Source organism: Podarcis erhardii (assembly GCF_964252035.2).
Source record: "Podarcis erhardii genome assembly, chromosome: 6".
NCBI classification, from domain to species: domain Eukaryota; kingdom Metazoa; phylum Chordata; class Lepidosauria; order Squamata; family Lacertidae; genus Podarcis; species Podarcis erhardii.
The window spans coordinates 76,158,126-76,170,965 of NC_138510.1; the positions used below are offsets into that span (position 1 = coordinate 76,158,126).

At 40.5% G+C, this 12,840-nt stretch overlaps 1 protein-coding gene and 1 long non-coding RNA gene across 6 annotated transcripts in view; both read right to left on the reverse strand.

Annotated features, from left to right (window-relative positions):
- The window catches only part of LOC309343982, a 507,096-nt gene that overhangs the window by 97,904 nt on the left and 396,352 nt on the right, over window positions 1-12,840 (reverse strand). The gene's annotated exons all lie outside the window — the stretch shown is intronic.
- The window catches only part of PTBP2 (polypyrimidine tract binding protein 2), a 50,090-nt gene continuing 47,150 nt past the window's right edge, over window positions 9,901-12,840 (reverse strand). For 3 of the 5 annotated variants that reach the window (XM_081865994.1, XM_081865992.1, XM_081865990.1), the window contains 3 exons: window positions 11,866-12,082; window positions 11,691-11,768; window positions 9,901-11,568 (listed from right to left, as the gene is read on the reverse strand). In XM_081865994.1, the coding sequence (XP_081722120.1) occupies window positions 11,436-11,568; window positions 11,691-11,768; window positions 11,866-12,082 (428 nt within the window). In that variant the 3' untranslated portion in view covers window positions 9,901-11,435. The remainder of the gene's footprint in view (window positions 11,569-11,690; window positions 11,769-11,865; window positions 12,083-12,840) is intronic. The other 2 variants (XM_081865993.1, XM_081865991.1) reach the window with 1 other exon arrangement.

A 12,840-nucleotide genomic window follows, 5' to 3' on the forward strand; every position in this document is an offset into this window, starting at 1 on the left:
TATGTAACCAGAGAGTTACGTAATAGGAGGTATGATCCAGTCTCCTGCCCACCTTTATTACACCCAAATTTGAATTTTCACGGATCTCCTTTTTGGCAAGCAAACACTGTTGGGGCAGTTTCTCCAAAGGGTGATGCAAATGTTCTATTTTTCATGAAATAGAATATATAGAGGAACAGGAAGCACGAGCCTACATGTCCTTGTTTATAGTTTTGTTGGGTTTTTTTGGAGTGGCTTCACATGTGAGGATACTGCAAATGGAACAAGTTGCTTTTTTTAAAAAAAGGGATAGATGTGTCCGGTTCAGAGCTTTCTGAGTTTTAACACTGGAACCAGCTGTCAAGATTGGGATTTAGAACAGCTTAGCACCATAGTCAGCTGTTCATGCCAGCGCTCAGGCTTCAAACATGCAAACATTCAAGAAAACAGGAGTGCACAGCTCAGTGCTAACCCACATGCTTTTCATAGAAGGCTTCCTAATCAAAATCTCAGCATCTCCAGCTAAAGGATAAAATAGAACAGAGTTGGGAAGCCCTAAGACATGAAAAGCCCAAACTAGTCGGCACCAACCACATTAGATCAGACAGACCATTGGTTGGATTCAGTATGAGTCATCGTAGACAACTAATCAGGAAAAAACCCCAAACATGGCCTGCCTTTCTTTGGGACTTCTGATGCTACAGAACACAAATGGTGGGTAAATCCCTTTTGAATGTTTTCTTGCATAAAAAAACCCAGCACTTGGAAGAGAAATCTGGGCTAGGGCCTCTCTTTATTAACAGCCCAACGTTCTAGAGCAGTGTTTCACGACCTTGAGCCCCCCATATGCTGTTAAGCAGGCTTCCTCAAACTTGGCCCTCCAGATGTTTTGAGACTACAATTCCCATCTTCCCTGACCACTGGTTCTGCTAGCCAGGGATCAAGGGAGTTGTAGGCAAGAACCATCTGGAGGGCTGAGTTTGAGGAAGCATGTTGTTAAGAGTACAACTGCCATCATTCCTAGTCAGCAGGACCAGTGGTCATATGTTGGAGTTGCAGCCTAACAACATCTGGGGACACATGGTACAGTCTACAACAGGGATGGGGAATCTGCGGCTCTTTCAGCTGTTGCTGGACTCCCCAAATCCTTAGCCACTGCATAGTGGCTGGAGTGGAAGGTAATTGAAGTCCAACATCTGGAGAGCCACATGTTCATCCTTGGTCTAGAAAGGCCTGGATCTCATGCTTTTTCTTTAAAACAGATAATCGGACCTTGAGACAGGGGGTGATTTCTAGGCAAGATTTAGCCCAATCTTCCATGTTCATATGAGTGGAGTTGGCTGTTCCAGACAGGGATACTCTCCGTGAAGGACCAGACTTGGAGCTTGAGGGTTCATCTGGGCTTTCCTCTGCCAGTGGCCAGACTGCTGATAGGCATTAGTTGGTAGAGCATGAGGCTCTTAATCTCAGGGTTGGGGGTTCAAGCATCTCGTTGGGCAAAAGATGAGCCTTGTGGTCCCTTCCAACTCTACAATTTTATGATTCTAAGTAGTGGTGACAGCAGTCACGAAATTAAAAGACGCCTGCTTCTTGGGAGAAAAGCAATGACAAACCTAGACAGCGTCTTAAAAAGTAGAGACATCACCTTGCCAACAAAGGTCCGTATAGTAAAAGCTATGGTTTTCCCAGTAGTGATGTATGGAAGTGAGAGCTGGACCATAAAGAAGGCTGATCGCAGAAGAATTGATGCTTTTGAATTATGGTGCTGGAGGAGACTCTTGAGAGTCCCATGGACTGCAAGAAGATCAAACGTATACATTCTTAAGGAAATCAGCCCTGAGTGCTCACTGGAAGGACAGATCGTGAAGCTGAGGCTCCAATACTTTGGCCACCTCATGAGAAGAGAAGACTCCCTGGAAAAGACCCTGATGTTGGGAAAGATGGAGGGCACAAGGAGAAGGGGGCGACAGAGGATGAGATGGTTGGACAGTGTTCTCGAAGCTACCAGCATGAGTTTGATCAAACTGCAGGAGGCAGTGGAGGACAGAAGTACCTGGCGTGCTCTGGTCCATGGGGTTACGAAGAGTCGGACACAACTAAACGACTAAACAACAACAGTCTGACCAGTATTAGCATAACTGCAGCAGCTGCCTATACATTTCTGGGCCCAATTCAAGTCTTTGTAAGATAAAGAGACTTATAAAGCTTTAAATGGCTCAGGATCCAGACTACCCGACTGACCATCTCGCCCAACAAGAACATAGCCAGGCCTTATGGGCACTATCTGAAACCCTATGCCCCCTCCAAGGGAGGCTCGACGACAAGGGAGAGGGTCAGTCTTGTTGTGTTTTCCCCTTGTTTGTGGAATGTGAGGTCTGTCTGGTGCCAATCTTTTTGGCCTCCGGTCAAGACTTTTCACCCTGGCATTTGATGAAATGTGAAGTTTTAAACCTCAATTGAATGTCACCTAAAGACTGCCCTGTGTCAGGCAACTAACAAATAAGATAAAATTTGCAATATGAGTCTCACCCACCCCAAACATTGCTAAAACAGTAGGTGTGGCCGTTACTGACTTCCGAGCATATTTCTCTTTTTAAGAGATTCCTGGATTATAGCTGCCTCCCTTCAGATTGCTTCCTCTTCTGCATTAATGCAATCGCCCTGGTGTTTTCTAGTCATGCTGGTTGAATCGTGTTTATAGCTACAGGGACACTAATTGTATTCTGTTCTGGCCACTGTGCCCTCTCCACAGGTTAATAAGTTCACTATTCATACGTGCTCGCTGCTTTTGAACGGTGCGATAAGTGTGTTTTCCTCCAGGAGTGTTAATTAGCTGCCTTTGAAGGTGCATTATTTCCCTCCTCTCCAGGCTACATAGTTGCTTTTAGGTGCTGCAGTTTATGAGGCGTATGCAAAAGAAGTACTGGAATGAAGCTAGGGTTTGCCAGGCCATAGCAACCTCCAGAGCACCTATCGCCTTCCACGGAAAAATGGGGGGGGGGCATGATTTGGCTCATCCCTTGTCTGATTTCCCCCTTGTCCCGAATAGTGAAAGAAAGAAAGGAAGGAAGGAAGGAAGGAAGGAAGGAAGGAAGGAAGGAAGGAAGGAAAGAAGGAAGGAAAGCAGGCAGCTTGAGTGAATAGACCTAGTGGAAGTGGCTGTATTTACTTCCAGTGCTGCTAAAAGACCACAACTTCTCTTTGGGCTGCAATTTGGTAGTCACAGTGCATCTTGAGATTATTAGTCCCTCCAAACGGCCCCTGGCAATCCCAACAAATTTTATTGGAAATCTATTAACTACAAAAAACACTGATGCTTTCAGGATATTCACATTTGTAGCTCTAATAAGAATTTTGTCTAAGTGAAAGAATAACTTGTACTGTTTTGCTATGCTATCCTGGGGCAAAAAGCATGTTTTTTGTTTCTGGTGGTGTTTTTTTAAATATAAAAAAGCTTGAAGATGATTCCCGGACTGCAGAGGGTTGGACTACATGACCCTTGGAATCCCTTCCAACTCTACAATTCTATCATTCTATGTGCTTGGATAGCACAGCCAGAGTAGCTCAGTCAATAGGGTGTGACTCTTAATCTCAGGGTCATGGGTTTGAGCCCCACACTGGACAAAAGATTCCTGCATTGCAGGGGGTTGGACTAGATGATCCTTGTCGTCCCTTCCAATTCTGTGATCCTATAGAAAGTGGAAAGGGCAGAAGAATGAGCAAAGTCCTACTAAGTTCAGTGGAACATACTTCCTGGTAAGCATATGGAGCCCTAGGTACCTGGAAGAGACTATTCTCTTGTCAGGATAAAATATATGAGCCAATTCTCCAGAGTCAAGAAATGCATGATTCACAGTATTGCAAAACAGCTTACAGTATGCACACATACACAGAGATGCTCACAATGTGAATTGAGGTGACAACACAATCTGCTCGTGACTCAGGATTTGGTACCATCAAGAAATACCCTGTAAATAACATGACACTAGGATCCAAGTTCGTTATAGGTTTACTAGATATAGTTAACACATTTTTCTAAGTAAAAAGAAGAAATCGGTATTTGATATTTTAGCAGGTGAAACATTTAGCAGTCTCCCCACCTCCACTAGGCTGCTATTAGGGTGTGCCACTGAAAAAAACTTACTTTCGAGTAGATATGAATGCACAGAATTGGATTGAATTCATTGCCGCACAATCTGAAACTCTGATCAAACCTTATAATGAAATTATTATTGCCTATTAAGCGTTATAAAGGGACGCGGGTGGTGCTGTGGGTTAAACCACAGAGCCTAGGGCTTGCTGATCAGAAGGTCGGCGGTTTGAATCCCCGCAACAGGGTGAGCTCCCATTGCTCGGTCCCTGCTCCTGCCCACCTAGCAGTTCGAAAGCACGTCAAAGTGCAAGTAGATAAATAGGTACCGCTCCGGCGGGCAGGTAAATGGCGTTTCCGTGCGCTGCTCTGGTTTGCCAGAAGCGGCTTAGTCATGCTGGCCACATGACCTGGAAGCTGTACGCCAGCTCCCTCAGCCAATAGAGCGAGATGAGTGCCGCAACCCCAGAGTCGGCCACAACTGGACCTAATGGTCAGGGGTCCCTTTACCTTTACCTATTAAGCGTTATGGATATAGAACACATGCTTGTGAAAAAGTACATAGGTCAGGAGATCTCCTCCTTTAGGGTCCCCCCCCAGAAAAGTTGTTCTTGTTGTTGTTGTTACAAAGCTTGGGGCTCCCCCACCCCTGCTAATACATCCCTCTTGTGCATTTGTGGTGCCATTTTGATTATACAAGCGGTGGAACTCAAACCAGAAAATTGGAAAATAGAAGAAATCTTTCTGCAGTTGTCTTCAGATCCAAGTTCAACATTTTAACTCCACAAAGCAGACAGTCCATTCTCGATACTGTTTTCGCTCTTAAAAACAAGAAACACCAGTGTGCAAAGTTTGCATCTTAAACACACACACACAATGTGCATGGTACAACTTAGCATAATTGTACAGACAATAGTTGGCTGCATAATACAGCACAAATGGATTCAAGACATCCAGATTAAAATCAGACAGCTGTTTAGTCTTGTTTGCTTACTATAAAAGTATCTTGGGTATCTATTCCTTGTTCCCCACTTAATGTTAAAAATCTATCCTTTTATACCAGACATTTCCCTGAGGCTGAATATCTACTACTAAGTCTCATGCCTGAAATATCTAATTTCCAGTGAGTGGAATAAAGTTGCTTACCTTATTATTTTCTCACTATATGAGAGCTGCAAGATTTCATTAAAGCAGTAAGGTGACACCCAAGTGTTTTACCTAAGGCGCAAGAGATGAACCAGATCTAGGCCACGTACTAAAACATTTCTTCATTTTGGGTGCTTATTCCTTTTGCCTATTGCTTCTAATAATTGAAAAACTTCCAATTGACTGTAAAATTTTGGGAGGATCTAGAAGATGATCTGACATTTCACTGAAAAAGCTATATACAGCAAGTAAACAGTTGCTTACCTTTAACAATTCCCCTGCCAGAGGGAGATTCTTCAATGAGCTTTTTACTGGGATGTACATCAAGTTTAGGATTTTGGTTGGGTAAGTTATGAACAATGAGTGTCTCAATCTTTCCCCTTAGAGATGGGGAATCTTCTTCAGCCCTTTGAAGCAACCTTCCAAGGACCACATGCCATTGATGTGAAGAGTGACCTTTGTGCAGTAGGCTTTCTTCCTGCTTGCCTCCAACCCTATCTTTCACCCAGGCATGCAAGAAGCATTATCAGAACTCAAGGATATAATGCAGCTGGGCAAAGTCCTGAGAGTTGGACAGAGGATCCTGGAGGACTGCATTTTGCTCTTGAACCTGGGGTGCCCTATCCTTGCCTTAAACCTTATATTTCAAAAGCGTACCAGAGGGCAGAACACACTACGAAGAACAGAGTGGAATCACCAAAAATGGCAGAACTGAGCTTCCCCTTGCATCTACTTTAAGCTCCTCTGCAATCCGATATCTTGACAATATCTATTTGTACACAAACCATGATGCAGAAACGACCACCTGCCCATCAGAGCCTTGTCCATCCTGCCTTTTTAAGCTAGCCAAGAGCGGGGTGACAAAATGGGTCACAGGTGCGGTAAACCTATCTTTGTGTGATATAGGGTTGCATGCTGCCCTTAAAGAGGAACTAGGTAAAGGGACCCCAACCATTAGGTCCAGTCGCGGACGACTCTGGGATTGCAGTGCTCATCTCGCTTTATTGGTCAAGGGAGCCGGTGTACAGCTTCTGGGTCATGTGACCAGCATGACTAAGCCGCTTTTGGCAAACCAGAGCAGCGCACAGAAACATCGTTTACCTTCCTACCGGAGCAGTACCTATTTGTCTACTTGCACTTTGACGTGCTTTCAAACTGCTAGGTGGGCAGGAGCAGGGAACGAGCAATGGGAGCTCACCCCATCGCAGGGATTCAAACCACCGACCTTCTGATCGGCAAGCCCTAGGCTCAGTGGTTTAACCCACAGCGCCACCTGTATCCCTTAAAGAGGAATTAGTCCACCCTTAAAAATCCCACACTTGACCCATTGGAGTGTAATTTGCTGTAATAACTGGACCCAGTCATAAATGCTCCTTTCTTGGCAAAGGTGGTGGAGAAGGTGGTTGTGGAGCAACTGCAGATATTCCTGGATGAGGCTGATTATTACATTCTGATGGTTGCCCTGATGGATGACCGTTATCATGTGAGACAAGAGTACTGCAACCCTGCTACTTCTGTTCAATCTCTCAGCCTTTTTGATACCATTGACCATGGTATCTTCCTGCACTAGCTCAGTGGGATGGGTATCAAAGGCACCGTATTATAATGGCTCCATTCTTATCTTCAGGCCCATGTTCAGAAACGAGAAATGGGTGAGCGCTCATCTGCTGCCTGGGATTTCTTCCAATGGGTTCCACAGGGAACTATTCTTCCAGCAATGCCATTTAACATCTATATGAAGCTGTTGGTGGTTGTCTTTAGGAGTTTTGGAGGAAGGTGTCATATATATGATGTCAGAGACATACACATCATAATGACATCAGGATAAAGGAAAAGTTAATCTAGATCTTGTAGGTAGAGGTGACTCAGCAAGGATAAATGTTCTCTGTAATGTCTGTTTTGGCACAGATACATTGGTAAGGATCCAAAGACAGATTGACATATATGGAACCCAATGTTAGCAGAGATGGAGTTTCTCCCTGACATCAATGTCAAGTGAATGATCCAAACTCTAAACACTGCCCAATGCTTAATTCAATGTGGAAGAACTCATTGTATGGATTTGTATGCATGAACCTGAATCCAGGCTTCCAATTCTATCCGAAAAGAGATCCAATAACCAATTCTAGTAAATGCCAGATATATGACTAATAATGTTCAAGTGCTTATTAGAAATTTGATAGATGTTCAGAAATATGTTGCTGTTGCACAGAAAAACACCCTCCGAATAATGTGCAACTCCAAAATGAAAAATTTGATGCAATTACTAATCAGGAAAAATGATTCTAATAAATCATTCAACGGTACATTTGCTCTTCATCAACTAAACCCATGGTATCTGAAGTTATTTACATTTTTAAAAAGCTCACCTGGCTTTGCAAATGACATTCACATCATTTGCATGTCACCTGACAAAGGCATCGTACCAATTGCTTATTAATTTTGTGAACTTTTAACAGACCCATAATGAACAAAATGAAGAGATGAGTCATTCAATGTCAACAACTAAAAACTTAAAAAAACACTATCATCTTATAACTCCTGCTTTAAAGCAAGGATTAGTAAATTATAGCCACTGAGATATTTTTCTACAAGCCATTGTGGGTTTGCAAAAATTCTCAAAATCCCAGCTTTCCTGGAAAACAAAAAATGTACTGTTCTAGCCAACCTTGTTCTTAAATATCAAGAAAGCTTAATGTTGAACTTAATGGAAAAAATTCTAACGTAAGGCATTTTGTTCCTGAAGAATCAGGAATAAAAAAGACATGTTGAAGGAAGCCAAAATCCTCTTTTCAATCCTCAAGTCCATCTCTCCAGATCTGGCAAAGTATGTTTCAAGTTTCACACTTTTGAGAGTGACTTGTATGACAAAAATATTGCAGAGTAAATGTAATGGGTTCACCAGCAAATCATATGCTGTAAAGTTAAGATACAGGTTATGTGGGTGCAAAGTTTCATGCCTGTCTAGTGCGACTTTTAGCTTTTTTCCTAAAGCAGCTATACTCATCTCTGGCATAATACTTTTCAAAAAGATTATCTAATAGTGTGTGGAAGCTGTATTGCATGGTAGTGAACATCTTTTGTACTCTGCTTCTTGCACTAATAATGTCCATTTTTGTATTGTAAGCTGCCTAGAGATTTCCAAAAGACCAGGAGGAATAAAATGTCTAAAACAACACAAGCACACAACTTAAAACACATGTATTTAGATGTGAGGATTGGGGTTACACACACACTTTTTGTTACTGCACGTGAGGGTTCTCTTCACTATTGGTAGAATACTTTGCCTACCTGTCTCCTAATCTGTGTAATCTGAGATCAAGCAGGACCAGAACCTACAACGTGTTAATGTTGTCACGCAAGTAAGCAGCAATTAAATGTAATGACAAAATAAAAAAATTCCTTCCAGTAGCACCTTAAAGACCAACTAAGTTAGTTCTTGGTATGAGCTTTCGTGTGCATGCACACTTCTTCAGATACGTATGTGTATCTGAAGAAGTGTGCATGCACACGAAAGCTCATACCAAGAACTAACTTAGTTGGTCTTTAAGGTGCTACTGGAAGGAATTTTTTTATTTTGTTTTGACTATGGCAGACCAACACGGATACCTATCTGTAACTAAATGTAATGAGTCTGTGCTGTGTTGTTTTCACTATAATGAAACATGGCCCATTAACAAAGTACATGGAATTATCAAGGTCCAAATTATCAACATATTGTGACCAATATACAGATGATGGCTGAAAATCAGCAGACTAGTCCAAGGTAGACCCTACTAAAATCAATCAGCAACCATCATTGATGTGTGTGTTTTAAACACGGGTGATGTTATCCTAAAGAACATAAAGTTCAAAGTAAACAGGAATTACTAAACTGTTCAGCTGAAGTTACCGTAAATGGAAGAAATGTGTAGTGGCATTTATAGTTTGAACATATAGGAAGTTAAGTCTGTATTTGATGCCAGTTTTTTTTTTTTCTGAAAAAGTCAGACTAATCTTTTCAGCACTGTTTAGAGCATGGTGTTGATGACGTGTCCCCGCAACCATTTCCTTCCAACCCCCTCCCACCCCTTCTTTGTATCTTGAACACAGCCATTGCTAAATTTCTGTACGAGCAAGTTGGCTATTTTGCTTTGAGCCCATGAAGGTTATCTTATGATTAGTGGAGATTTGTTTAGCAGACACAGAAAATGGAAGATGAAACTGCAGCAAAAGCATGGCAAACCTGAAAGGTCAATTAGTGCATAAATCTATTTAAAAAACAGAAAAGATAGAACTTACAAGCTACAATAAAAGTTATGTCTTTAAAGCTGTAGGTTATATAACAGGGTGGGAAATGTTTAATATCGATTTTCATATGTGCTTCAACAAAGCATTTACAATCTTAAATTGGTGAAATATATACACTTTAAGAGATGCTACATTTTCCGTAGCATTTGATTTTCATATTGTATAAATCCAGACAATTATAAAAATCAGATTATTATGCTTTTCCCACCCTGGCAGAGAATAAACATGAATTCAGAAGCACAGTGGAAGTGGAAAACAAAGAAGAAAAGAGAGAAAAGGCAGCAGAGAAAGACAGAAGAGGTGAATACAGAGCTACAGAAGTGTTTATTGAGCATGCTACAGAGGCAAGCAGCGTACACATAAGAAGAAATTAAACAACCATCAAACCTCCCAACTTTGTTAGAAAATTAATTTTTAATTGTGCCGCTTTCAAACTATACTGAAATATTACATTTCTAAAGATGTAAAAACTCAACTAATAGAAAATATACATGACCTTTTTCTACATAGATAACAGAATCTATGACTCTTGGAACTAAGTACATCAATTGCAAAAAGTATTGGTCATTTGAACAGAATCAAGACAACAGTTCGGACTGACAGAGGAACTGCTTTCAAATTAATTATTTTTTCCTGTAGATTCTGAGTCATGTTTATAGTAAAGTCAGATCCATTTCTAGATACAAAATATTTTGAAGAGATTTATTAAAACTGAATATTACAATGCAAGGTAAATTAAGACTAAAGGCACATAAACTTTGGTCCCACCTGGTTGTCAGTTTTGTTTTTGTTTTTGTTTTATAAAGAAAACTGCCACAAAAATTATTAATCTTCCTGCAAAAGTTTGCAATACACTTTCTTCATCCTTGAAATACATGCACCAACTCCTGAACTAGCTAGACTGGTCTGCACATGCTCAGAAATCCACAACCATTATTTCAAATTGTAATTACTAACTAAAAATGGCAATATATATTTAAATGCACATAAGTCATGTCAACTTCAAAAAACATCTACAAAAAATATTCAGCCACAAACAAGACATTACTTAGTGCCAACATTTATATGATACGCCCCCAGAGTGTGTGTACAAAAAAGGTTAAGACTTAACAATGCTTTCCCCAAAGAGGCTCAAAGCCCGAGGGGTAAAACAAACTAACTAACAAACCCCAAACAAAATAATCATCCTGTCTTTAAAAGAAATTATTTCTCTGCATCTTGTTAACTCTGACTTATGCCTATATCCTTGACCAAACTGAATCTGGAATACACAAGGCCATTTTACTTAATTAAAAAAGAAACAGACAAGAGAGAAGCACAAGTCAAATGTGCTGCATCTCTCTTAAAGTAACGCAACATATTTCATTAAAAAAAAAAAAAAGATTCATGAAAGCCAATAAATTCCAAGCAGGAGAAACAAAGCTTAACCCTTTTTACACACTCCTGCCTAATACACATTTGGCATAATCCTGCAAAAGTTAGGTGCAGCGATGTCCCTCTGAAATCAATGCTTTAAAAATCAATAGATTTCAATGGGATGTAGGCAAACCTAATGTTTACTGGATTGCACCCATTAATTCCCATGTAACAATGTGCCCCAGACAACCAATTTTTTAAACTAGTAAATGCAATTCTAGCAACTCTAGGTTTTCCTTTTTTAAGGCACGTATGTTAACTAAGTTGAAAAACTATGGGATTTCCTCAGAATCCCTTTTTAAACAAAATCCTTTCATAAACATATGCAAAACCAGCAGATAATACCACTGCTTCTTCCTTGTAAATCCTTTTTTGTTTTCATTTATACATAAACAATCAAGGAATGGTAACAGCATGAAAAACAGATGTCCATCTCTGGTCCCCGCTTTCCCGAACAGTCATAGATGACAACACTAAACAACGTGATACAACCTTATTATTTTGATCTCGCACTTCAAATGGTTGATTTGGAAAAAGAAACTCTCAGATGATGATTTTCTCCAAGATTGTAATTATGCAGATCAATCAAAGCCTGGATAGCTTCTTCTACTGTTGACATCTGAAGGAGAGCCATCTTGTGATCTCTTCTGGAACAAAGCAATAAAATTAGATACCAAAACAGCACTAGAAAATTGTAACATAAACCTTGTTCTTACCAAAGGCAGCTGTTCTCTCGTTTTAAATGAAGTTTCAAAGAAAACATGCTTACTGAAAAAATTTAAATGCTTTCACAGTTCCCCCAGTATTAGCAAACAGCATGCGTAGGTCATCTTCAGATACTGATGGTCTAAACAAAAAGGGGGACAAAGGGGAGAAGAGAGAGACGATTAGAAGCTAACGTTTGGATCTTGTATGAATCTTTCAGCCGTGTTCCCCACACTTACGGGATATTAGATAAATGAAGAGTTGCAGATGGAGGGAAAATATTCTGAAAGTTTTTTGACCCAGGCTTCTTGAAGCGATGAAGAGGTGAATTGCCAAAGTCTTTAGTCAGTCCTTGGTCATCAAGCCCTTCTCGAGGTAGCTGAACTGTCTGGTGTTTGGAAAGAGTCACGCGAATAATCTTTCCATACATTTTCTGTCCGTTCAGATGGCTCATGGCTGGAAAACAAAACCAATTATTCATTTCAGCGTTTCTTCTATTGAATTCAGTATTGTAATTTCTAATCTGTTCAGTGTTTGGGGTGGAGCATTTGACGGCAATTTTCTTTCGATAAATTGACAAATTTAGCTATTATTGCTATCTGGAAATCTTTCAGTCTAAATCTAACTGACAGCTAATCTAAAAGCTGTGCTTATATTGCAAATGTGCCCAGCAAAGCAATAAACAAATTACTTTTTCATACATTGCCAGACTCTAGTAAGTCATTATTATGGTCACTGAATTAATACAAATTATGATTTCAATAGGGCTTTATTTTCTTCAGACGTATGTTAAGTTTATGCGCAAGTATCCAAAAGGCCATACACATTGAGCTCCACATGCACCAGGTTTTTCAAGACCCTCACACCCGCCCCCCCTTCCCAAAAGCTATGCCTTAAGATGCAGTTATATTTGATGTGACTAGGGAGATATACAAGGATATACAAGGAAGGGAGAAAGCTTCAACCTTCCACATGTGCAAGCAAGCAAGCATTTTATGTGTACACAGGGCTCTTTGGATCCCAATCATGGTATTCACAAAAGAATACCATGTGTTAATAACAAGGAACTCTCTGGCCTAACAAGCCACTCAAAAGCAAGGGGAACTTCAGGATCAGATTTCCTAAGCAGTGTAAAAGGTTGTGATCTGAGGAAAAAAAAACATTCTTCCTACACAATCTCAGATTTTAGAAAGATTAGAAGCAAACGCTGAAAT